At 44.7% G+C, this 26,856-nt stretch overlaps 1 protein-coding gene across 5 annotated transcripts in view; it reads left to right on the forward strand.

Annotated features, from left to right (window-relative positions):
- SULF1 (sulfatase 1) overlaps positions 1-26,856 on the forward strand; it is a 172,061-nt gene that overhangs the window by 113,043 nt on the left and 32,162 nt on the right. For all 5 annotated transcript variants that reach the window (XM_028158760.2, XM_054708265.1, XM_054708264.1 and 2 more), the window contains 10 exons: positions 3,447-3,597; positions 4,508-4,683; positions 6,319-6,447; positions 6,719-6,775; positions 7,532-7,661; positions 20,949-21,165; positions 23,305-23,557; positions 24,808-24,904; positions 25,319-25,413; positions 25,734-25,799. In XM_028158760.2, coding sequence (XP_028014561.2) covers positions 3,447-3,597; positions 4,508-4,683; positions 6,319-6,447; positions 6,719-6,775; positions 7,532-7,661; positions 20,949-21,165; positions 23,305-23,557; positions 24,808-24,904; positions 25,319-25,413; positions 25,734-25,799 — 1,371 coding nt within the window. The remainder of the gene's footprint in view (positions 1-3,446; positions 3,598-4,507; positions 4,684-6,318; positions 6,448-6,718; positions 6,776-7,531; positions 7,662-20,948; positions 21,166-23,304; positions 23,558-24,807; positions 24,905-25,318; positions 25,414-25,733; positions 25,800-26,856) is intronic.

A 26,856-nucleotide genomic window follows, 5' to 3' on the forward strand; every position in this document is an offset into this window, starting at 1 on the left:
TGGTTTTCCACTTTTCCTTAAAACAATTCCCTGCTTCTTTCGCCGGCTTGTGTTCCAGCTGACCGCTCCAGCGGGTTTGGATAATTGTAAGTCAATGCCTAGCTAGGGAAGCAGTCCTTAATTATCAGGGGGGACAGAAGGCTGCATCTTCCAGGAATTTGGCAGACCCCAGCAGGAGGCAACCACAGGCCTTTGGCAAAAGATCACTTTTCAACAACATTGTCAATTTCGGTGACCCCTGACCTTCCACCTGCAGGTCCCTGAACAGCTGCTGTGTTGTGGGAAGCAGTGGCAGTCTGTCTTCTTTTAAAAGGCAAATGCACACACCCCCTCCCTGCCCCCTGCTGAGATCCCACCTGGGATTTCAGCCCCAGAGCTGGGGGTCATCTCCCACATCCAGAAATGAAGCAAAAAAAAAGGCAGGGAGTACAGCTTTGACAACTGACCTGAACTCTCCCTTTTAATATAAGCCAGGTTTAACATATGTCATTCTGTAAATCCGGGCGTCCAATTTGAGGCTTGTAATTTGCTGCTCCTCCGAGTGAGGTGGAGCCTTGCCAAGCACATCAAGGTAACCGGGGGAAGATATAATTTGCCCGCTGTGAGCCCGCGTTGCAGTTCCCTATTGTAATTTTTATTTGTGTTGAGGTTTTGCGGTTTTTAAAGAGTCAACTAGATTTATTTTAAAATTAAGGCGGACCAACATCAAAGGCAGGCAGAGGAGGATGTTTAGGTATTATGAGGAAACCCCGTGTAATCTCTCAGAGCCGTGTTCTTTCTCAGGGTGCGTATCAGTAAACGGTGAGGGGCCTTTCACAGCCAGCTTGCTACGCGTCTCTGACCTCAACCTACCCCCACGGGTGAGAATCCCTTTCCAATGGGATTTAGAAGCCCCCTCGCCCCTCCTCAGCCACTTAATCTAATCCTGTTTGTCACTCGGCATGCTGCGTGAAGAATAAGAAACTCCAAGCGGGTGTCCTTTCCTACTGGGCAGGCTCCTGAGATAGGAGTCCGATTGGGCCAGTGGTTCCCTTTCAGATACTAGGTAGCCTTTCAGGCCAAAAAACGGGACCATTTGGATCATGAGTCATTTACTTGGTAAAGAAGAAGAAAGTTTATATCGAAAGTTTCTCTTAAAAAGAATAGCAGGTGACATCTGAAGTGCTTATTTTGTTTGTTTGTTGGTTGGTTGGTTAATGCTACGGGATTTTTTTCCACCCACTTACTTATATAAAATGTATTTGTTTATTGGCTCATGTAGGAAACTCATGTGCTTTCTCTGTTCTAGGCACTTTAAGTGATAGAGATAGATAGATAGATAGATAGATAGATAGATAGATAGATAGATAGATTAGATAGATTAGATAGATAGATAGAGATAGGGTGTAGATTTGTAGATACAGGCAGACAGATCAAGTTGTTCCTAAAAAAAGCTTTTTAAGAGAGGTGCTATTATCCCCATTTACAGGTGAGCAAATTGAGCCACACCAGCTTCTTGCACTCTACAAATGTGTCTCTTTAAAAGGGAGATAGATGAGCCCTAGCTGGTTTGGCTCAATGGGTAGAGCATCGGTCTACAGACTGAAGGGTCCCAGGTTCGATTCCTTTCAAGGGCACATGCCCAGGTTGCAGGCTTGATCCCCAGTAGGGGGCGTGCAGGAGGCAGCTGATCAATGATTCTCTCTCATCATTGGTGTTTCTATCTCTCCCTCTCCTTTCCTCTCTGAAATCAATAAAAATATTAAATAAAATAAAAAAAGAGAGAGATGAGCATAAGCTGTACAGTGTCTTCTGTGCTCCGTGTTGTACTGGCTTTGGAGTTGTTGGGTGCCAAAACAGATGTTCTGCAAATCCCCTGGCAGAAGAAAATGTACAATAACTGGTGGCATTTGTAGAGCTCGGTGTGCATGGAAATGCCCCAGGGCATAACCATGGGCTCACAGTGATGGTGGTTTCTCTGGGCTTGTATAGTATAAATAATGCCACGGCGACACCTTCAGTCATTATGACCCACAGTCTTTCACTGATAGGGTACTCCCAGAACAGACAGAGGTGGTAACCAAATTTTTCAGTCAACATAGGCTGTTGCTTGTTCTTGAGACTGACTATGTGTAAAGTTGTGGGGCGTATGAAAAGCAATCTTGGAGGTAGGAAGTGGCCCTCGCTTCACTTTTCTTTCATTTTGTTAGAGGAAGTGGGCTTTGGAATTGAATGCTAGTTCTTCAGCTGCTAACTTCGTTAATCTGAAGAAATTATTCCATTTTGCTAAGCCTCAGTTTTCTCAGCTGTAAAATGGGAATGATAAACCTAATTAAAGGAGCTAAGGTACATAAAACAGCACAATACCGGATGCATACCAAGTTTTAATATTACTGCTTCTACATGCTTAATAAAATCTAAGGAGAAGGTTCAAGTACATTAGAGTGTGATGGAGAGGTCAAATATACACAAATAATAGTGTGAGGATTGCTGTAGCATAGATGTGTCCTTTGGGAAGATGAGGTGAGCGTCTCCTGGTTGAAGGAGTTGGATAAAACTTCAAAGAAAAGGTGACTTCTTTTGTGGGTTTTCAGTGGAAAGTACTAGTATGGGATACCACTGGGATCTCTGTAATAGATTAAATATAGGCTTGCACTGACCTGCCCTGTAGTTAACAAAAATTATGCCTTGCATCGCTATTGATTTGTCTATAAAGTAACAGTTTTATTGGTAAGCATGTATATTGCAGAATAGGCTTGGTTATAATTCCAGTAAATCCAATTATGTTCAGGGTAGCTATATATACAAGGTTAGGAATGAGAAAAACTCGTAGAGGCTAGATTATACAAGGGTGGGTAAAAGTAGGTTAACAGTTGTGTGTATGTGAAACAGAGCTTATTCTTGTATTATTATTAATTATTGTATTATTTCCAGACAAACAACTGTAAGTCTACTTTTGCCCACCCCATATAATTAATTATCTACAAAACACCCTAGTAAATTCAATAGGAAAAAAATGTGTTGAAATTATGATTCATCATTCCACATATTTGTGACCATATTTAATAGCCTAATTAGCAATAAAATTTTACGAGTTAACATCACCATGGGAACATTACATTCCCTTCTACATTACCGAGTTTTATCTGCAGATTTGTAATGTTACCACAATCATCTTGATGTGTTTCCACAGTGAACCCAAATGAACTTGCACTAATTAGATTTTTAGCTGCCAGTCTTGCTTTTATAAAGTTGAATCCATATACTTTCAGAGGATGTGTGCTATTTGGGGTGGTGAATTCTTCAGATCTTCCTAAACTCACAGAGAGAAGACACATGGGAGAGGGAAATCATGTAGCAGAGTCTCGGTTATCTTTCCCAAATGATAATTTCACAATCTTTAACTTGAGATATTTCTCTCAGAGGCTAAAAAACAGATAGTAAGACTCCTTTCTGGGTATTTTCAGAACTCCCAGTTATAACTATGCGCCAAATATGGACAAACACTGGATCATGCAGTACACGGGACCCATGCTGCCCATCCACATGGAGTTTACAAACGTCCTCCATCGCAAGAGGCTTCAGACTTTGATGTCGGTGGACGACTCTGTGGAAAGGGTAAGCACCTGAGCCGCCTCACTTACAGGATTTTGTCCAACTTCCCATTCTTGTCCCACCTGTTTTGTTATTTTTGTTTGGTTGGGTTTTTTTCCAGGAGAAGTGAAAGAGAAAACGTGTCAGCCCTCCCTTATCTTCTGCTCCCTTCTATTACCTCTCTAGGCTTGGTTCTTATGGAGCCAATAGCGAAGAGGAAATAAAAATCAAATCCTTATAAATTCAGGCAACACCCACAAATACTTTCAGGAATTAAGCGAATAATGTAAATAACTAAAGCAGGTCCAGTAGAAGACAATAGGGAATGGTGAGGATTGTGATCATCTTGAAATTAAGCTCCATCTAAAGCAAGGAGCAACTACTCAGCTCCAGCTAATTTTTGCCATGGAGAGTGTGGATCCAGAAATTCAAAAAAAATTTTATTTGAAATTTCACTAATTTTGAAACAACGTAAGCCAAGGAAGACCTGCCGAAAGGCTAAATCTACCTGGATCGGGCTCAGAAACAGCCTGTTTTTAACCCTTGATAAATAGCTGTAAGTCGGATGATATTAAAATTTGCTTTAACAATGAATTTTTCAAAGTAAAGCCTATAAGTTTGGTGGTGGAGGTTGCTTTGTGAGTGTTTTGTGTGGTTTTTTTTCCTTGCAAACAGGTGAACAAAAACATTTAAGGAGCGTGAGCCAGATTAAAAAAAATGTTACTTTTTTCAACTGTATTATTGGACTTTTTTCCTCCAAGATTGTAAGCAGCAAGAAAATGTAGTTAACATTTATTTGCATTTGTCGGTCCTACTAAAGCAACACTTAGCCTTTTAAAAATAACGGTGGAAAGATTTGGGGGAGTCGTTGCCACGCTGTTGCCGTCTTGGGCCATCACAACTGCTTCTGACTTGTCGCTGGGCTGTGTTGCAGCTGTATCACATGCTGGTGGAGACGGGGGAGCTGGAGAACACGTACATCATTTACACCGCCGACCACGGCTACCACATTGGGCAGTTCGGACTGGTCAAGGGGAAGTCCATGCCATACGACTTCGATATCCGAGTGCCTTTCTTTATTCGTGGGCCAAGTGTAGAACCCGGATCAATGTACGTATTCCTCTGCTTGGAACGTTCAGCTGTCGTAGCTCATGTACGTCTGAGATAATTCGATTACTAATTTCAGTGTCTGGTTTCCTTTCATCCAAAACAGAAGAGATTGCATGTAAGGTTGGTAATTTAGGAGACGAAATCCTACACCTCCCTTGCCTCGCCACATGTTAATTTAACTAAAGTATACAATTTAAAGAGGAGAAATAAGTGGGCCGATGATTAATTCTCTGAAATTGACCAGAATCCATGTCACGTGGGCCTGTGTACACAGATACATGATACGACCATTAGGAACATCATCCTTACTTTGTTTGAATCAGAGATACACTCTTTTAACGCGGGTCATCCATCTCCTTAGTTTTTTGTTTGTTTTTTAAATTATTACTAAAGAACTTTTTAAAATTAAATATTTTAAAGCATGATTTAAAAAAAAAAAAAAAGAAGAAGGCCTAAAGGACTGGAGTCCCATTCCTGTCACCTTAGACAAGCCACTGCATCTCTCTTTTCTCATCATAATAGGAGTTCATGTGCCCTGCCAATCACAATAGAATGTTTTGTATAAAATGAGAACGTGTGCATGAAACAAGTATGAGAAGTGGAAGAAAAGAATGCAAGTAGAATTCAAAAGCTGCAAGGTCCCTTAAAGAGCATCGAGCCTAGACCCCTGATTTAACGAAGAAACCCACACACAGCAACAGCGCCTCCCTCTCAGAGTCCCGGGTGCCGGAAGTAGCAGCACCGGGGCCCAGACCCAGATATCTGACTCTCCCGGGAGAAGGCGATGGCAGAAAGAGGGGTTTCTAGGAAAAATATTATTATGTCTCTTAAGGCCATTAGAAATTGTTGAATCTAGAATTAGAAGGCTTTATGTTTGAAAATCTAGGTGATGTGGATTGGATTCATCTGTAAAAACCTTGTATCTTTCCTTAGAATTTGATTTTTTAAATTTATTTTTTATTACTTTATTGGGGTGCCATTGGTTAATAAGATTTTACACATTTCAAGTGTAGATTTCAATAATACATGATCTGTATATTGCATTCCCTGCAATATAGAAGTCGATTTTAAAGCCCTGGTTTAACAGAGAAGTTACAGTCTATCAGGTTTTAAATATATATATTTTTTTTTTAATTGATTTCAGAGAGGAAGGGAGAGGGAGAGAGAGATAGAAACATCAATGATGAGACAGAATCATTGATTGGCTGCCTCCTGCTGGGGATCGAGCCCACAACCCAGACACATGTCCTGACTGGGAATCGAACTGTGACCTCCTGGTTCATAGGTCTACCCTCAACCTCTGAGCCACCCCAGCTGGGCCAGGCTATTATCAGGTTTTAAAAGAAAGTATACAGCCTTACAAAAACCATTATCGGGCCTCGATTTGTGTGACAGTGTGGCCAGAGCTCAGGGATCTGGGCATCTCTCCAGTGACCCCTGAGACAGTCAATTAATCTTGCTCCATGCCGTCACTGCTGGCCACCCGGCTGTGGCCAAATGCAGCTCCCCTCCCTCGGAGACCAGGTGGAGGGGAGAGGCACTGGAGGCCAGTGAGCCATGGTGTGGAGAAAGCAGCCCCACGTGCCACCCTCCACTGCGGCGGGCTCTGCGGCATAACCATCTGTGCCGTTGCAGCGTCCCGCAGATCGTCCTAAACATTGACCTGGCCCCTACGATCCTGGACATCGCTGGACTCGACCCACCTCCCGACGTGGACGGCAAGTCTGTCCTCAAACTTCTGGACCTGGAAAAGCCAGGTAACAGGTGTGTCCATTTTCTTTCCCACAGCCAGCCCCAAGCACACTGGCTCCCAGAGCCAGCCAGCAGCTGACGGAGGTAGAAGCCAAATAGCTTTCCCTCCCCACGTGGAGGGCGCCGCGCTGAGAATCCCCCGGGTGTTTGTATGTAGCGTGTGATGGAGGCGCAGTCATGGTCTGCGGGAAGTGAGAGGTGTTCCTTTAAACAAACTGTTAGCACAGCCCCGTTTGGAAAGACGTCCAGCTGCCAACTGTAAATATTATTATTTTGCTTGCAGGTTTCGAACAAACAAAAAGGCCAAAATTTGGCGCGATACATTCCTCGTGGAAAGAGGGTAATTATTGGTTGCTCGGGTGCTTCTGGGAACCAGTCCTAGTGGGAAGCGCTCCCTGCTGGGTACTTTCCGCCCTTATTTTGGGTTTAAGCATACAGATTTCATAAGTCTGGTAACAAAATTGAATGGTTTGCTAGTCATTCTTCGCTGGCCAGAAGAGTAATGATTGTTGCATCAGAACTGCAAAGAATAAATTCTCATTAGCCGTTACATGGCTGTGGATTTTACTGTTGTTTTCTCAGCCTTAGTTCCTAATCGGACCGGTCAGTGGACTTTCTTAACCTTCCTTCCCAAGTTCTATCTGGCACCTTTCTACTTCTTTTCCTGATGTGCCGTTCTTAGTTTTAAATATATAAACATTGGAGATTGTGGTTATTTCCATAGTTGCTGCTGGATTTCCCCTTTAGATTCATAACGCTCAATGGCTTTGTTTTTCTCCATACACACATTGAGAGAAGGCATTTCTATAATTGCTTTTCAACAAAAAGAATTTTGAGTCTGTGAAGCTAAAATATAGGTCCAAAGCTTTGAGGAGAAATGATTCCTCCTACCCTGACCTCACGTCTTCATAGTACCCAGCTCATCACGAGGGACTCATCAAATGTTGAACACCTGTGGTCAGAGCCTTATCATCTATTTCTTGCTGTTTGAGGAATGTGGAGTCATGTGACAGGGAAGAAAAAGAGAACAGGCAGGTGGTAGGTAAGGTAACGCAAATCACTTCTTACTTAAGCAGCTTTTCCATTTCTGTCAAAGGAAATTTCTGCGTAAGAAAGAAGAATCCAACAAGAATATCCAGCAGTCAAATCACTTGCCCAAGTACGAGAGGGTCAAAGAACTGTGTCAGCAGGCCAGGTACCAGACAGCTTGTGAACAACCGGGACAGGTGAGTACACAGCTTTCTTCACCGCAGGCATATGCACCACCACGCATAATTCTCTATTTCTGTTAAAATATTTTTAACATATAATGCGCATTTACATATAAATCATTTTTTCATAACAGTCATGTATTGCTCACAGTTACACCTTCCCCTGACTGAGAATTGTCTACCTCATCCAAGCTGGGCCTCCTCATCACTGCTTGGGCTTCCTCCAGTTAAAGGAGATGGTGCTCTCAGAGAGAGTTCTAGATATCCACCCACTTAGCCAAAACCCATTCAGGTTACCAGATACACGAGATGGTAGCCCCATTAGAAAGATCAGAGACTCATTCCATCTGAGGATAAGGCACCCTCCCTGGGACTCTTCTTAACTGGTCATCAAGAGAGGGTTGAAAAGCCACTTAGTCAAGTTCATGGGCAGATGCTGAGCCCCAAGAGACAAGATGAAGACCTCCTACTAAAGTCAGACATCATCTAATTCAGAGAGGAGGTCAGACTCTATGACCAAGGTTGGGGAGTGACGAGGGAAACCATATTCTGTTTGTTTATTGTTTCTATCTCTGCTCACAAAATTTCCAACCTCAAATATTTCATTAGAATGAATCTTCATTAATAAAAATATTAGTATAGATTTCAGGGCTACGTATAACACCAACTGTTACCAATAAGAACTAAAGAAATACCGGGTGATGAATTAACACAGACCGGTTTTTAAGGAAAGTGAAAATATATGAACACAAACTATTTTAAGCACTTGTGATTGAAATCTCTACTAGCTCAAAGAAAAGCTATGTCGCAATGAGAGCAACTGATTTTCTGCCTACTTAGACCAAAGTCATTGCATCTTAGACCAAAATCGTAGGAGAGAGAAAAATAACTAACATTTATTGAGCATGTTTTTATGTAAGGCTCAGTCCACGGGATTTTCTATGCATTAGCTCAATTTAATCCTCACATCTGCCAAGTGAGGTAGGCATTGTCATTGCCATTTTACCAACGGGCAGCTGGTGAGTGGTAGAGGTGGAATCCAAATGAATTTTCTGATTCAAAAACTCAGGCCACTTGCTGCCTTCCAGGGTAAGTTACATCCAGTAAGCAAAGAGAAATTCAAATCTTCTAAGCCCCTTATTAAAAAACTTACCTGACCTCTAGCTATCCACACAATTAGCCAACACCAGTTCAAGGTATCGGACGCATGAAATGAAGATCCCAGTTATTATTAAAATGGCCTCGTTCGTTGCACTCTTTTTAGATGGTATCCAGTTTCTTGAAGAGACATTCACAATAAACAACTTGACCCTCCCACTCTCTGCATTCCCTCATGCCTTTTGTACACAGGGATCCCTTTGAAACAGAACAGGGTGAGGTGGAGTGCTGTTGAAGGAAGGGATAACGCCAGGCCTTCCCGGTCTTCTAGCAAGTCTTAATTTTCAAGTGTTTAGTGGAGAAGCTTAGACCTATTCATTATATTTTAATTTGAGCTCTTCTAATCCTTCTTATGGAAGCTCTAAGTATTATTGTGACTGAAACCTCAGAATTGTTTTGTAGCTCTAGCATGATTTCCATGCACCAGCCGCAAGAGGCTAATTTACTTCTGTTCGGAAGCTGGAAATGTTTGGTGTGAAATCTCTCTCATGCGAATGGGTGATCTTGTCAGGCCTCTAAGCGACCGGCATTATTACCATTTTGCACTGCCTACCTTTCAGTACATAATTTTGTAAACCTCTCTCTAGAGTTTGTGCTGAAATTTGAATATATGTTCTAAAGGGCAAATGGAGCATAAAATGTATTATGTTACTTTGGCCCAAACTCTTCACACATGTGCTCACTGCTATATTAAAAACTTCACTTTGCTTTTGCATAGTTTTCTTCACTTGTTTTGCCCCCATGAAATGCTTCACTATCTGGCTCCCTGGAATTTTCCTCTGCTGCTGTATTTCTGTGTTAAGCAGTTTGGATTTTGATTCTGTCACATGAATATATGAGGACTTCAGCAGTGATCTCTTTTAAAGAGCCCGAAGTCATGGACTAAGGAATTTGACTTTGCCCCTGAAGGTGATTTCTTTAAGAGTCTGAGAACTTCAAAAATGTTGAGCCTCCTCAAGGCGACTATTGAACCTGCAGGGCAAACCTGACATAGCTTAGTTGTGTTCTATGGAATCATGATATCTTGGCCTTTTTTGCTCTATCTGGCTACTTTGAAGATTATCTTTTTAGTTACAATATCACTGACTTTTAAAAAAAGGGAGAGAAAGGTTCAGAATAATGAGATTATATTGTTCAAGATCAAGGCGACAGTTGGCTAGAACTAACTAGCTTGGAATCTCTTCTCTTGACATTGACCCTCCATGGGGTACAGAGAAAAAATCAGCACAATCAGGCCATTCCATTTACCACCCCTCAAGGCCTGGTCTCCTAAGGATTGTGTGGCAGGACCAATGTGGATGCATGAAGTCAAGTACATTTTTAAAAGATGAATTGAAGTCACAGGTTTGGGTTAGATTACAGTGGTCGGCAAACTCATTAGTCAACAGAGCCAAATATCAACAGTACAACGATTGAAATTTCTTTTGAGAGCCAAATTTTTTAAACTTAAACTATATAGGTAGGTACACTGTTATTAACTTAATTAGGGTACTCCTAAGCTGACCTTTGCTAAAAACTCAAGGGGTCAAAGAGCCGCATGTGGCTCATGAACCGCAGTTTGCCGACCACTGGGTTAGAATATTAGCATCCACTACTTTTTAGTGGTGCGTTCTTGGACCAGACGCTTAATTTCTCTGAGTCTCAGGATTTCTATCTCTAAAATGAAGAAAATCAACCTCAATCTTACAAGGATAAAGTGATATCATATATGTACAGGCTGGGAGAACCGTAAAGCAGTGCACGAATGTCGGGTGGTGGTATGGTGCCAGGCCATCTTACCTGCTGTCTTCATTCCTAGGAAGCCAGCAGGGAATGGAAATGGGCTGGAATCCCAGACATTTGGCATCCCTTCTGGCATCCCTTCTCCACTATGTGAACAGAACAATCAGCAGGGATTAGATAAGACAGCGTGGACGTGTGTGTGTGTGTGTGTGTGTGTGTGTGTGTGTGTGTGTGTGTGTGTGTTACTTCTGTGTTCCTGAATTAATATGAGGCCGAGTGTGAATTCCCACCACCCTCTCAGCTGCAATTACACCCCTAGCACATCTATGTACAAAGATACTACACACATCCTCTCTCTCTCTCTCTCTCCTCTCTCCTCTCTCTCTCTCCCCCTCTGTCTCTCTCTCCCTCTCATGTGCAAATCTCATCTGTCTGAAAAGACTTTGGTTCAACAGAGAACCTGGACCCATGATACTCAATTCTGGCTGCACATCAAAATCACCTGGGGAGCTTTTGAAACTATTGATGCACAGCCTTACCCCAGACCGATCAGATTGTAATGTTCAGAGGGGAGTCAGAGCATCCGTATTTTTCAATAGGGCTCAGCACCACAGGCCCTGAATAAGAGAATGCCAGAGGTGGCGGGGGAATGGAAATCTGCTAGTTGGATGATATCATTTTCTTAAGAAGGAAATTGAGAGCCAGAAGACTGAAGCTACAAACCCAAAGTCAGGACCTGGCCCTGTTCGTTGCACGTTTGATCATTTCTTCCCCACAACATGCAGAAATGTAAGAGAGGAGATGTTCCCTTGGAAATTCCAAATGGCATTTGCCTGGCTGCAGGCATGGGTGTAGGACCCACGCCCAGCGTCGGAGACAGTGGTCTCAACCACGACCACACGTTAGAATCACAGGCACCTTGGAAATGCTGCTACTCAAGTCCTGCTCCAGGCAAATTAAATCAGAACCTCTGGGGGTGGGACCAGGCATCAGGGCTGGTTGTTTGAGCAGCTAAAGTTGAGAATCATTCATATGGGGTCAGCATAGCTTTCCTTTTTTTTTTCCCTCTAGGTATAGATATTGACTCTTAAATAGGAGTTACATATAAAGAAATGCCCTACGCATCCAATTCTGGAGTACATCTTACACATGTTCTGTCACTTAAGAGGAAAAATGGTTTTGTCTTTATACAGCAAATGCCATGTCCCCTTGTGGGGTTGTCGAGTGCCAGCATCTTTGCAATGTAGTTCGCCTTTATACCTTTGTATCAATATAGAATCAAAGGTTTGTAAGATTCTAAGAGGATCCCAGCATCAAGCAAAGGAAATAAGAAGGTAGCTTGTCGAGTGTAAACTGGTTTAGTTCCAGGATTTCTGTTCTCATCCAAAACTCATCCCTCAGACCTTCTGTGATCAGCTGCAGAGCAAAGATAAAGAGACATTTACCAACAAGATCTGGCTAGAATTGTTCGTTTGCCAGAAATCGACGGCCGGTTGCCAGGAACTCCCTGAGCGCTGGTTAAAATCACAGCAAGGCTTCCAGACATTTCCTGGGTTCTCCTGACTCCAGAGGGTCCGGTCGGAAGGACTGAGCCCCAGTGCTGTCCTCTGGCTGCACTCTTGTCTGCACCCAGCCCAGCCCGGTGTGGACAGCTCAGCCTCTAACCCCTGCCTCCTCCCCTCCTCACCCTGCACCGAACACTCGTGCATCTGCTTAGATGTTTTGGCTTCTGTGCATTTTTCAGAATACAGACCGCAGGGTTAAACATCAAACCATATTTAATGATGTCCCCAACAAGTCAGAGACAAATGTGAGGACACACACTAAACTCTATCCCGCAGCCCCACCTATCTGATTTATGCTGCAGTATCTTATCTCCCATGATTCCCTAGCATAGCCCAATTGGTCAGGTTCCCCCATGCCCCGCCCCCCCCCACCCTGTCCCTTAACTGTAACTTTCTCACCTGCATGTAAATGGTTGCCTCTGCCTCCCAAATGCCAGCCCCTTGACTGAGGCCCACCTGATGCCTCACACTCTGCCCCTCACCTTTCTCCTTTGTGATTGGTGTCCTGGCCAAGGTGCCTTAGAATTGCATCTTAGGTTCACCACTTTCTTGGTATGTGACACAAGCAAGCTACTTCATCTAACTTTGCCTCAGTTTCTTTATCTGTAAAACGGGCATAATAATAGCACCTGTCTCGGAGCACTGCTACAAAGGTTAGATCTGTTAAATATACTGAGCATCTGGAACAGTACCTGGCAACACAGCAAGCGCTCAGCCAATGCTGGCTATCGATTATGGGCCAAGATCAATTCACCGATTTTACTGTCCCCTGAACTGCGAGGACCATACTTCTTCCAACAGTCCAACACTGGCTTTTACAAACGTTTATCCAGATTAAAACATAGAGGAGGAAACTCCCTCTCTCTCCTGCTTCTCCTTCCTTTCCACTTTTCCTCCCCCTACCCCTGTCACCCATCTCAGAGGAAACAGGAGAAAAATCGCCTTGTCACGAGTAACTCTATTTCATGTTGTGGAAAAAATTTGATAGTGGCCTGGGCTAAGTATCAGTTTGAACAAAAAGATTTATATGGTCTTCTTATATTCCCCAGTGTTGAGATAAAAATTCTAAAACACATGTCCACGTGCAGGTAACTGCTTTCCATGCTGTCTGTACTGGCCTGAAGGATAATCAGGTCATCAGAAAATTGCTGTATGGTTGTGACATTTCAGAAAACATGATTTTATCTGCATTATGGCCAAATTCACATAATAGGCCTTATAACAATGGAGAAATAACATGTGTGTGTGTGTGCATGTGTGTCTGTGCGTGCGCGCACGCGTGTGTGTGTGTGTGTATGTGTGTGTGTGTGTGTAATATTCAGCTTTCATTGCAGTGTGCCTCAGAAAAACTTATAACCAAATTTATATTTTTTACTCATGAAAATGGGCATAAGGTGGTATAAATAAGAATAAGGATCAGTCTTAAGCAAGCTGAGGAATACATGCAATTCAAAATGATTACCTAGTGGTCACTCAGGAAAGAAAAATAACCAGAGTTCAACCATCACCTAATATTTTACATTTACACCTGAAAGTATTCTATAAAATAGATATTATGCCCACTCAAAAAATGAAGAGACTGAAACTCAGATGGGGAAGTAACTTGATCAAAGTCACACAGCTCGAAAGGTGACAAGAATCAGTTCAAACTGAGATCCATGTGGTCTAAAGCCCCAGTCTCCCCACTCAATGATAATTACTATGTTATACACAGTTTACACCCAGAAAACACTAGCTTACCCAGAGATTGGGTAACCATTTCCCATTGATTTCTTAGAGATATAGGAAGGGGTAGAGCGACATTTTTTGTCCCATTTATTTATGCATTCATTGGTTGATTCTATATGTGCCCTGACTGGGGATTGAACCTGCAACCTTATCATATTGGGACGATGCTCTAATCAACTGAGCTACCCAGCCAGGGCCTGGATAACCATCTTTAAGGGCCAATCCTATATAATAAAAGCCTAATATGCTAAGTGTCCGGTCATCTAGTTAGCCATTCAACCAATCAAAGGATAATATGCTAATGATATGCTAAGGCTCAACTGCTTGCTATGACATGCACTGACCACCAGGGGGCAGACGCTCTGACCTGTAGTTTAGCTTGCTGCTGAGGTCCCGCCAATTGGGACTGAGCCAGATGGCTGGACACGCTCTGGAGCCCTCCTGCAGTCAATCCCTGGCTAGCCAACCTCCAACGCCCCTCCCTGGCCCTGATCTTGCACCGGTGGGGTCCCTCGGCTTGGCCTGCACCCTCTCGCAATCTGGGACCCCTCAGGAGATGTCAGAGAGCCAGTTTTGGCCCGATGGTGGAACAACCAGTCCCTATGACGCTCACTGACCACCGGGGAGCAGACGCTCAATGCAGGAGCTTCCCCCTGGTGGTCAGTGCTCCCCCACTCAGCCAGAAGCCAGCTCACAGCTGGCCTCCACAGCAGCACTAAGGATGTCCGACTGATGGCTTAAGCCCGCTCCCTGCCCTAAGCCATCAGTCAGACATCCCCCGAGGGCTCCCAGACTGCAAGAGGGCGCAGGCCTAGCTGAAGGATCCCCCCACCCCTCCAGTGCAGGAATTTCATGCACCAGGCCTCTAGTTAATTTTAATGGTACTGCTCTGTATTCATATAGGGCATCTTTTCCTCAGAACTCCAAAAACACTCAACAACTTATTCTCATGACATATCCTTGAGGCCAAGGGGAGGAAGATGTGGAATCTGGAAGAACAAAGAAATTCTGCAATTTGCTCAAGGCCATAAAGTAGCAGCTAAAGAAAATTAAAACTGAGGTCTTCAGATCCCTAACCTAATACTTGTCTCCATTAAAAATGGCTACCTCTTATCAAGTTTACATTGGGTCAAATTCTTTGAGTAATAAACTATGTAACTGTGTGCGTGTGTGATGGCGATGAGAAGAATAGCAGCTCCTGTGTTGAGTACCCACCCTGTGTTGAGTTCTTCTAGGTCAGTGGTCGGCAAACCGTGGCTCGCGAGCCACATGCAGCTCTTTGTTCCCTTGAGTGTGGCTCTTCCTCAAAATACCACGTGCAGGCGCGCACGTACAGTGTGATTGAAACTTCATGGCCCATGTGCAGAAGTCAGTTTTCGGCCTGGGCGAGTCTATTTTGAAGAAGTGGCGTTAGAACACTCAAGGGGCCAAAGAGCCGCATGTGGCTCGCGAGCCGCAGTTTGCCAACCACTGTTCTAGGTCATCGCTAATGCTTGTGACCTTGCAAAAGCTTAGACTGTCTAGCTGACTTGCTCAAGACCACAGAGCAATGTGATAAAGCTGGTATTCAAATCCAGTCTTTTCTAGCTTGAAAGTCCAGATTTTTTCCCACTAAGGCACATCCATATGGTTGTAAAATGCCATTCCCAAGTCCCAGGCAGAATATAGATCATGGTCACTACTACAATGGATGCTATTCCTACTCCAATAAGTGAATTATGGCAGCACAGTAGGTTGTTGTGAAGGTTGAGTGAATAAACCTGTATAACATGCCCTAGACCAGTACCTGGCATCAAGTGAAGAGTTCATAGCTACAGATAATGGCGGTGCTGCTGGTGGTACTAAATCGAATTATTTGAAAGGCATTTGACATATTTCTCATTAGGTTTGATTCCACCAAGCAGCTGCACACAGGAATCCTTATAGCCAGCCTTCTCTTCTTCCTCAGGTGTTATTTACCTACAGGTATATGTAACCAATCGAAAATGCTAAGACATAACTACTAACCGGAGTGATTCAATCCCGAGTTGAGTGTAGTTGGAAAGGCTAAAATAAAGTAATAATAATTTAAGAAATTATTTGAATAGTTTAATTAGCCCCTTACCCACAGTAGGTTTGCAGACATATGAATGCATGCTAAGTGGCCAAGTTGGAGAGGCAGACGGAGAGTTGGGGCACTGTCGTCCCAGGAGCAGGAAAAGGATTTGCAGGAGTGAGTGGTCAGGGAAGCTGGAGACCAGGGGACTCGGTAATGAACTGATTTACTGATAAACTTCAAGGGCGTAGATAAAAGTGAGACCGTGTGACATCTACATTTCTACAAGGGCACTTGTTTAACAAAGGCCTTTTCTGAGGCTATCTCTAAGTCCCATTAGCCTCACTTGAGTTCCTGCCTCCATCTGATTTCTGAAACTTCTGCAATGCAAAATCGGCTCATTATTTTCACCATTTGAATGGCATGCGGCATGAGTTTCAGAGCAATTCTTTTAAAAAAAAAATCTTTCTTCGCCGCCCTCAATAAACGCACTAAGTAAGATGACCGCTTTAGCTGCAGCTATTTCAAGGTTTTATTGCTCAGCCATAAAAATTGTCATGATATTGAACACTAAAATGACTGTGACAAATGTGTGGCAATTACATTTCATTACAATTCCTAGTAAGCTTGACACTAAGAAGATTTTCAAAGCCTTTAGCTCAAGCATGTCAAACTCAAAGGCTAACATGAGTCAAATAAATGAGGCATGCGGCCCGCGGGCCACAAGTTTGACATGCTTGCTTTAGCTAATTATCTAATGAGGTCTAGGATTTGTTCAAAGGGTACATGGTATGAAAAATAACTGGCATCTTTGTCCAAGGCTCTTGTTTTATACAAGAATGTGGGTAGGTATATGTATGTATATGTGTGGGTATATGTGGGTGTGCATGTTTATACATATACATGCATATATGTATGTATATTTGATTTCGCATATACCTTATCAATGCCAAGGACAGTGCCAGACCTCAGGTGTGTTTAAATTCAGCTCTTCAGGAAGGAAACAGCTGTTCCTTTCATCTCTATCCCATAGGAAGTTAGCAGGAACTTGGCTAATGGAAAATGCAGGTTGTATTCCAAATAGGCTAAGTCACTAAAGATTCTGCCTACGCTTTTGTGTTCTACAGGCATCTACTTGTACTCTCAGCTCTTCCAGGTCAAAAAAGGGCAGAGGTGTTTTTTTTTGTTTTTATTTTTTAATGTATTGTGGTTATTTAAAAGGAAGGTTTTCACCATAGTTAAGTGTTTTAAATTAGTATTTGTACTAAAGTTGATATAAATTGGAACCACAAAAAACATAAGGCCATCATTTTTCAAGAATCAAGTTAGCCATGCCCTGACAGCGTGGCTCAACTGATGAGCGTCAACCTATGAACCTGGAGGTCATGGTTTGATTCCCGGTTGGGACCCATGCCCGGGTTGTGGGCTCAATCCCTAGTGTGGGGCGTACAAGAGGAAGCCAATCAATGATTCTCTCTCATCATTGATGTTTCTATTTGTCTCTCCCTCTCACTTCCTCTCTGAAATTAATAAAAAAATATATATTTTAAAAAATCAAGTTAGCCACATTTTTCTGTCTGATAGAAAGTAGAGCACTTTGTAAGCTCCTGCTTGCCTCGGGTTGTTGAGTCCCCGACCACTTCTTTTGCTTCTATAGACATTAAGCAATCCACTCTCAGTTTTTAAACTGAGGTAGATTACCCAGGTGGATGGATACGTTTTAAACCACTTGGATTTAAGACAGCTATAGACAGGCACTCAAGCACCATTGATTCCCAAACTGTATGGAGCTCTAAAAAGTTAGCATTTATTTTTATGACATTTTTCACCAGCAAGAATTCTACATGGCATATAATTATTATTTTAAATATTTTCTTCATTGACTTTTAGAGAGAGAGGAAGGGAGAGGGAGGGAGAAAGAGAGAGAGAGAGAGAGAGAAAGAGAGAGAGAGAGAGAGAGAGAGAGAGAGAAGCATCAATGTGAGAGCGAAACAGAGATCAGCTGCCTCCCCTAAACCCCCTTCCAAGGATGGAGGCTGAAACCCAGGCGCGTGCCCTGACCAGGAATCAAACCAGCACTCGCTCAGTGCAGGGGACGGCATCCAACCAACGGAGCCACACCAGCCAGGGCCTAATTATTTCTTAATGGAGTTGTATGTGAGTTCCCGAGAGTGGTTCATGGCGCCTCCTCGAGCTAACTGGGCGTATCTGGGAGCGCTGCAGAGCCAGGCCGGGACATCACTGGTCTCCACCTGAGACGGCAGAGCTGTGCGAGGGCACACGCAGTTTTCAGCCAAGAGCGGAGGAAGAGTTCTGCCACTCATCAACTAACTGCGGAGAGAGAGTGAGGAGAACCGGTTAGTCTTAGTTTTGCCAGTAGAGATGAGCTGGCAGCGTTCACCTGTTCAGCTGGAGTCACTCTCTCACCTGCTACATTTCTAGACACATTTCAAACCCCCACACCCAAGGATACGTACACCCCTCTCAAACCCTCATGCATCTGAGAACCTAGAGCAGTGGTTCTCAACCTTCCTAATGCCGCGACCCTTTAATACAGTTCCTCATGTTGTTTTGATCCCCAACCATAAAATTATTTTTGTTGCTACTTCATAACTGTAATTTTGCTACTGTTAATGAATCGTAATGTAAACATCTGTGTTTTCCGATGGTCTTAGGCTCTACAGCAGCGTTTCTCAACCTGTGGGTCACGACCCACAGGTTGAGAACCGCTAGCAGGGTCGCCTAAGACCATCGGAAAACACAGATATTTACATTACGATTCATTAACAGTAGCAAAATTACAGTTATGAAGTAGCAACAAAAATAATTTTATGGTTGGGGGTCAAAACAACATGAGGAACTGTATTAAAGGGTCGCGGCATTTAGGTAGGTTGAGAACCACTGACCTAGAGCGATCCCTTCCGCCCTCCTCCTGGGAACCATCTGCAAGGGGGTCCAGTCACCAGATGCTGCAAATCTAAAGGCCAAGGACACATTAAAATCACCAGGGAAGCTTTTGAACATCCCACTGTAGAGCCAAGTGTGAGAACCATTGACCTGACCTAACTCAGGGTGCCTAGTCAAACTGACTTCACATTTTGGGGGTTTTGCCTGTTGGTTTTCAGCTAAATCATCTCTATTTAGTTCATCTGTAGACTATTCTTGCCGACGTAGCCTTTTCGTGGCTTTGTAAATAGGTGGTGAGTTGCCTTGTCTCTTGAGCTCCTGCCTCTCAGAATGGAGACGTTGAACGTCCCAGACTTTCTGTTCAAGCCACAGAAGAAGGTGGTGACCTGATGTGGCCTGAATGATGTGGCTTGAAGCAATCAAATTCAATAGCACCATGGAGTGTATGGGGGCTCAGGCAAAATCACGGAGCCAGTCCTCTGGATCTGGGATTTGAGAACAAGATCGTGGAAACTCAAAGGCAGCTGAGATAGTTCAACCCTTACTGAAGGCAGATGACTCCAGTAAGAGAAAACAAACCGTGACTGGTTTGTGAATGGTTCATACCATTTTGTACATGAGTGAGTGTCATTTGTCTGCTGGCCAAGCCATGTGGGACCCTTAACCAAACTTTACCTTGCTTTAGGACACTCTGAAATCGAAAAGTTACCCCAAGCATGGTACAGGTATAAGAGGCTACATGAGATGATTGTATGTGGTGCATGAAAGAGCATCTTTTATTTAATAATGTTGTATTTGTTTTCATATGTGTGTGAAAATATCTGGCTGGCACACAAACACATAATTTTACAATTATCATGGCTTTGGCGACAGTTTAGAAATGTGCCCATTTAAAGAAAAGTCTCGGTACAATTACACACAGGTGATACTCATATATGGAAGAGGAAAAAGACAGAAGCTTGATAACACTACTGGAGAGCATTTTGTAACAACCGTGGTCAACTTAAAATTAAAGTCAGTATTCTTTCTGCTTCCCCAATTAACATTTTAAGAAGGGGGGGGGGAATAAAAAGTAAGAGGAAGGTAATTAGGTCTTTCAGATATGGAGGGTCCTATGAAATGACTCTCAGGGGAAGCACTAATATTTCAGCCAGATTGATTCTCAAGAAATGGAGGGCGGGGGGGGGGGGACACTGAGACCCACTGCTGTGTTGTATTTCTCCAAAATTAAGCCGGCAGTATCTGCAACAGTCTTGTCTTTCTTTCTTTCTTTCTTTCTTTCTTTCTTTCTTTCTTTCTTTCTTTTTCTTTCTTTCTTTCTTTCTTTCTTTCTTTTTTTCTTTCGTTCTTTCTTTTCTCTCTCTCTCTCTCTCTCTCTCTCTCTCTCTCTCTCTCTCTCCTTTCTTTCTTTCTTTTGAAAGCTGTTGGGTAGATTTTCTTAATTTTTCTTTAATTACAGTTTACATTCAATATTACCTTGTATTAGTTTCACGTGTACAGCATAGTGATTCCACAGTCATATTCCCCAATATTTCCGGTACCCACCCGGCGCCGGGCATACTGGTAGTTGTTACAATATTATTGACTATATTTCCTATGCACCAGTCTTGCTCGAAAACTCAAACTAGAAAACCCAGCGCCTGCTCCCCGCTCGCGCCCGCCTCTCGGGCCGGTGGCCGCTGTCTCTTTAAGAGCAGCCCGCGCTGCCAGGTGTGCGGCATCCGGGGCAGGATAAGGAAGGCGGGCACCGGGGAGCCCCACGTGCCTGCTGCGCTGCGTGCACGTTGGCTCGCCCCCGGGATGGACTGGGATTCAACTCATCTCTGCCTTCCGCGTGTGCCACTCTTCCCTGGCTCCCGTTAGGAATTCAGGGGCAGAGAACAAGGCGGCCACGTTGGTTTTCCCAGAGGAGGAGAGGGGGGTCCGGGGGAAACCGCCCTGGCAGCTGTGCCCTGTGCTTGCCGGGTGAAGGGCCGCCCCGCGTTTCCTTCAAGACTCTGTTCAGTCTGGACGGTAAGGATGCCTGTGTCCGGGCTTGGCTCTGGCGTCACCGAGGCAGGGCTGGTTGCCAGGGGTTTGGCGGGCGTCTGCATGTGCTCCCATGAGCGAGGCCTTAGCAGCCCGCCTTCCCCCGCGGCGGCGCCCCCCAGCGGCGTGCCTAACCCCGAACACCTGTGGCCTTTGCAGAAGTGGCAGTGCATCGAGGACGCGGCGGGCAAGCTCCGCATCCACAAGTGCAAGGGCTCCGGGGACCCGCTCGCCGCCCGGCAGAGCACGCGCAACCTCTACCCTCGCGGCTTCCACGACCAGGACCAGGAGTGCCCGTGTGGGGAGGCCGCCTACCGCGCCGGCCGCGGCCAGAGGAAGAGTCAGCGGCAGTTCCTGAGGACCCAGGGCGCTGCAAGTAAGCCCCCGGCCCGGCCGCCTCCCAGCCGCTAGGCTCCGGAGAGGAAAGGCCCGCTCTGGCTCCGTGTTCGATACTAACCATGCATGGTTTTAGGGCCACAAGCCAGTCATCGTCCTGGTTAAAATGCGAAAGCTAAGATAATTTGAGTTTTTTTGCTCTGCAAACACTCAAGCATAGAACGCAAATGTATCCAGTAAATAGCAGCAGGCACAACACGCAGGCCCACAAACTAGCAAGGGACCCAGGGTGTGTATGTAGGTCAGGTAAGTTTTATTTTACGTTGATGCTAATGTCCTGATGTTTTCTGCCATAGTTGCTTTAAAAAAAAAAGAAAGAAAAAGAAAAAAATAAATCCGAAGTTTCTGGGCTTGTGCCTTTAGTAGGAAAAGCATAAATACTATTTTTAAAGGCATATCTGTTTTAGGACAATTTTTTTTATTTCTCCTTTTTGACTGGCAGAGTCAAACTAGTTGAATTAAGTGTGAAAATCATTGCCTAGTATTTTCTTTATGAAAAGTCTTATCAGGCATCCATGAGATGGTCTTTTTATAGATAGGAAAACTCGGTCTCCTACCTTCCATAAAAGAATGGGAGTCTAGTGCCATCTAGTGGCGTAATATGAGCAGTGACTCGTTTCTGTGGTCCTTTCTTTCTATACTGGTTTGGGAATAATCAAGATATGTAGAAATTCAATTCTGTGTCCGAAATTAGGAAATCAAATCATTCAGTAGAACAGTGGAAGCCCTTAAAACAGGATTTTATATCCTGGGTTCCACAGGTGGACTTCAGGGGACCAGAACCCCCCTAATATCCAAAATTTTAAGTATATTCTATGTGTACATGCACATTTTTCGGGATGCTCATAACTTCCAACAAATTCTCAAAGGCGTTCATAACCCAGAAGTCTAAGAATCATTAATCTGGGAGATTTTCTTTCCTCCCTGAGAGAAAATGCTAGGCTTAAAAATTTATATGAAGATATCAAATGCAAAACCCACAAGGGATAAGGAGCCCTGAGGCACTCCCTTAACTGGTTATCACGTTCAGCTGAGAAGTAGAGGCAGCTTTTTCTCTCCCAGGAAGCTGGATGTGGCTCCCTAGCACTGTTCATAAAGCGCGTTGGTTTTTCAGTACTGAGCACAAACTAAAGAAGTCTGGGGCACTCTTTCAAGCTGCGTGGAATCTTATGTATTTGAAAGCAGGAGGTGTTTCTTCATCTGGAAACTGCCCTCAGAGCAGGATTCTGCAGAGGGAGAGATGATCCTGATTCCGCAGCCAATAGCTCCCCTCTTTCCTGTTCTAGGAAGCGGGGGGTTGGGGATGTGAGCAAGCCCCACAGAGACAAAGCGCATCTGGTAAGCAGGGACCAATGTTTGCACATTGAGGCTTTTACCCAGCACACTGAGCCTCCACAGGGGTCTATCGTGACCAGAGGACAGGCTGGCCTCCCCTGGCATGACCCTCCACCTGACAGGTGTGAAGAGTCAGTTGGCTGATGGAAGCATGTGCCAAATTTGATTTTCTTAGAGTAATCCTCCATTGTGCAAATAGCAGGAGTCTAGAGCGTTTGCCTTTTTGCAAAAGCATCTCAATGGAGTAGGAAGACTCTTTGGTTTTTAGAATCCAAATTACTTAGAATCTGAACCTATTGGCTGTATCACCTTGCAAAATGTACATAACATTCAAAGCTCCAGTTCTCTCATCCGTAAAATAAGGACACCAAATTCATCAGCCTGTTTGGATCATCTGATATTTTTTTAATGCAAAGATTTATCCTAATACCTGTCTTTTAAGATTAGAGGTAAGTACCAGATGAGTGATACATAGCAAAAGCTCAAAAAATGAGTTACCATTATTAATACCGTAGTGGGGGCTATAGTTCTATTCACACGGCCTTCGCAGTTTAGGTTGAAAACTCACTGTAGAAGTTGACAGCCTGCCCTTAGTGGGAAGGGTCTTAGCAATCACTCAGACCTACCCCCTCACTGGGGAGGAAGGGCCCGAGGCCAGAGAAGCATGGTGCCCCTCTGTGTACTGTATGCCCCTTTCCAAAATGCTCATCGAGCCACGTGATCATTTTCTCCTCCCCTCAGGTACATCCGGACACGGTATTAACGTATCTTCCCTTATTTCCAGAGTACAAACCCAGGTTTGTCCACACTCGGCAGACACGGTCCTTGTCGGTCGAATTTGAAGGCGAAGTCTATGACATAAACCTGGAAGAAGAGGAACTGCAGGTGTTGCAGCCAAGAAGCATTGCCAAGCGTCACGACGAAGGCCACAAGGGGCCAGGAGGTCGCCAAGCTGCCAACGGTGGCAACGGGGACGCCATGCTGGCCACCAGTGGCAATGCCGTGGGCCTGCCCACCACCGTCCGAGTGACCCACAAGTAGGAGGGGCTTGGCTTCGTGTGTTCAAAGGGTTGAGTTCAAAGTCATCCCCGCCTTACTACCACCATTCGGTCCCTTTAAGAAGAGTAACGTCATTCAGCCAGATGAGGTCCAGGACTCTCCTACATACCAGTGGGGGCTAAGGAAGCAATAAGCAGCCCAAACAACAGCAGATGTGGATGTGTGTGTGCTTTGGGTTCAGTTCCGCATTAGGCTGGTCAGCTGGGAATGTAGCCAGAGTGATTCTGTCGCATGTTGACTTAGCAGGCATGGAGCGCTGCCGTTAAGCAGCTACCCTCGTGGGCATCTAGAAAACGGTGGGAAACCATCACCCAGACTGGTTAGGGGCTCCTCCTGCTGGTGGTCACTGTGGCTCAGAGTAGTTGCAGTCACGGCCTCAGAAATGAGGCTCAGATCAAGGGAGAACTCGGGGTCCTGCAGAAGCTCCCAGAGAGATGGCGTCGGCTGGGAATGGACGTTAAACGCAGAAACACCTCACCTGTCCAGATCCCCAAGAGCAAGGGCCCCGGGAGTCACGGAGACAGGGGAGGGAGATGGCTCCCCTCAGCTTTAATGGGCTGGCTTGGTGTTTCAGTTCTTTCCAAACGAGATATTCCTTTGGCGGAGAAGTCATTTCTCTCTGAATTTATTAGCAAAATCTTTGTTTCGTCTTTCATTTCATCTCTTCGGGGAGGCAGGATGCCACGAGATGTTTATCTCTGGGACTGATCCCCAGGTGCCTGTGGCTGTTACAGTTATATGCTTAGAGACTGAGACCAGGATTTCTTTTACGTTATGTGTCGACCTCCTGCCCCACCAGCTCTCTATCCCTGGGGCTGCTGCTTCGCTTCAGATGTAATGGGGCACTTCAGGCAGGCTCTTTGTAATGAAGTGAATGTGATGAATAAGCCCCTTCTCACTGCATTTCGACAAGCGAGTCATTTCCATGATAGCTGTGGAAGCCTCTTTTTTCCCTTCAGTATTTGATGGGGCTTTCAAAAACTGAGTGTATCTTTTCCTGGGGACGGAACATGGAGAGCTGCCTTGAAAGGTGATCTGAGTGGTGATCGCTCAGCATCCTCTACCCACACCGGTAGCCACTTACCCTGCTCTGTGGCTCCGCTGCAAACTATAGCTGGTTTCCCAGTTAAGGGGTTAGAGGACAGCTAAGTTCCCTTTGCTATTTCTAATGCTTTCCTTAATATTAGAATATAAACCTATTTCTAATGCTTCTTGTTTGTTTTGGCAGGTGCTTTATTCTTCCAAATGATACCATCCATTGTGAGAGAGAACTCTATCAGTCAGCCAGAGCGTGGAAGGACCACAAGGCGTACATTGACAAAGAGGTGAGCCGTGACCGCGAGATTGGAAGCCCTACCGGGGGCACATACTGTGTGTGCACGTCATCTGTTTGTAATTATGCGGAAAATAGAATAGCAAAGTGTTTCTCGGTCTCCAGTGAGGTAGTGATAGTCCTGACCGAAAAACAGAGTGTGAGGAGAGAGTGGGAACCGACTCAATGACCTTCTGAAATGTCTATGAGAAAATAATTCGGTTATAAAAGAGGCATCTGTTCGTGTTTATGCTAAGACATCCGTTGGAATATTGAGGGAAATAGATTCTATGCTCAGTTTGTCCCCAAATTAACTATCATCTCAGATGAATGGCTACGATTATGGAACACAGAAATAAAGGTGAGAAGGAAGGTAGTTAGCACAGAAAATCCTGCAAATGTAATTGTTGAATTGCCTGTTTCCCAGATTGAAGCTTTGCAAGATAAAATTAAGAATTTGAGAGAAGTGAGAGGGCACTTGAAGAGGAGGAAGCCCGAGGAGTGTGTCTGCAGTAAACAGAGGTGAGCGTGGGCCCCTCCCGTGGTCTCCTTTGCAAACTCATTTTTTGCACAGGCCTGCTTAGCATTAGGCCTGCTTCTCTCTTTAACCAACAGAGAAAGCTTAATAAAATAAATTACCACATATTTGTAATGACCTAAAATATCTCAGTCGAATTAAATGTTATAAACCTAAGTAGACAGTTAAGGGGGGTAAAAAAATTTAAAAGTCCCATTAAGCTGAGATAGTTACAACTGTCTTCTATTTGCTTTCTTTTTATAAAATAAGCTGTGTAACAAATGCATGCTGAGGAAGACTCACTTTTTCATCTTCTTGCCTGTAGCTACTACAATAAAGAAAAAGGTGTAAAAAAGCAAGAGAAATTAAAGAGCCATCTCCACCCATTCAAGTAAGTGACTCTGTTTCCCTCATTTGCTGGGAGTGAAGGACTGTCCACTAGGCTCTTAAAGGCTGCAGGGACTCCTGTGAGCCTGCTCGGGGAAAAAGGAGATGCAACTGGGAAGGCATGGAGCTCCAGAAGGTGAAGGCAAGCCCACACCTTGCCATGGCCCCCTCTAGGGGCAGCCGAGCGGAGTTCTGCTCTGATTCTGTGTGGGCTCTTGCTGATGCTTGCGTGTACCTGGATGTCACTCCATGCAGGCTCGGCTTTCTGTGCACGGTGCCTGGGCGATGGCCTCTCTGGATTAGCTCAGTGTGTGCTATAGAGCAGCCAGCCATCCTGGGGAATTCTGAAAATTGGAAGAAATACGCCTTTCCTACCTAATAATAGACAAATATGCAAATTGACCATACCTCTGACAAACCCACAAGCCATGCCCACCATCCAATCAGAGCGAGCATGCAGATTAACCCAAACCAAGATGGCTACAGCCACAGAGAGTAAGGTTTCCTAGGTAACAGAGGAAGCCAAGCTTTTCGCCTGCCCTTGCCAGGCCTAAGCCTCCACTCAAGCTACAAAGTTTCAATTATAGAAAGTAAACAAATTCAAACAAATGGCGGCAGAATGGAGCTTGAGAGAGCAGGCCAGGGTTGCCCCCGGCAACAGGGGAAGCAAAGCTTTCCGCACACCCTGGCTGGGCCCACCCGCTTAAGGCAACAAAGTTTCAATTATAACCCCAACAGAAATGGCTGCCGGCCTCGGAGGGAGCCCCAGGCTTGGCTCTGCTCCAGGCTACAAAGTATCAATTGTAGAAGGAAAATAAATTCCAGATACCAGGGCCTCTGCTTGGGTTGCCAGGGGGCGTGGCCAGCCTGCAAACCACCACAGGCCCCTCGCTCAGGCCACCCCACGCCCCAAGGGAACCCCCACCTGATCCGGGACACCCTTCAGGGCAAACCAGCTGGCCCCCACCCCTGTACCAGGCCTCTATCCTATCTAATAAAAGAGTAATATGCAGATTGACCATCACTCCAACACACAATATGGCTGCCCCCATGTGGTCAAA

This window comes from Eptesicus fuscus, chromosome 19, assembly GCF_027574615.1.
Source record: "Eptesicus fuscus isolate TK198812 chromosome 19, DD_ASM_mEF_20220401, whole genome shotgun sequence".
Classification (NCBI taxonomy): Eukaryota; Metazoa; Chordata; class Mammalia; order Chiroptera; family Vespertilionidae; genus Eptesicus; species Eptesicus fuscus.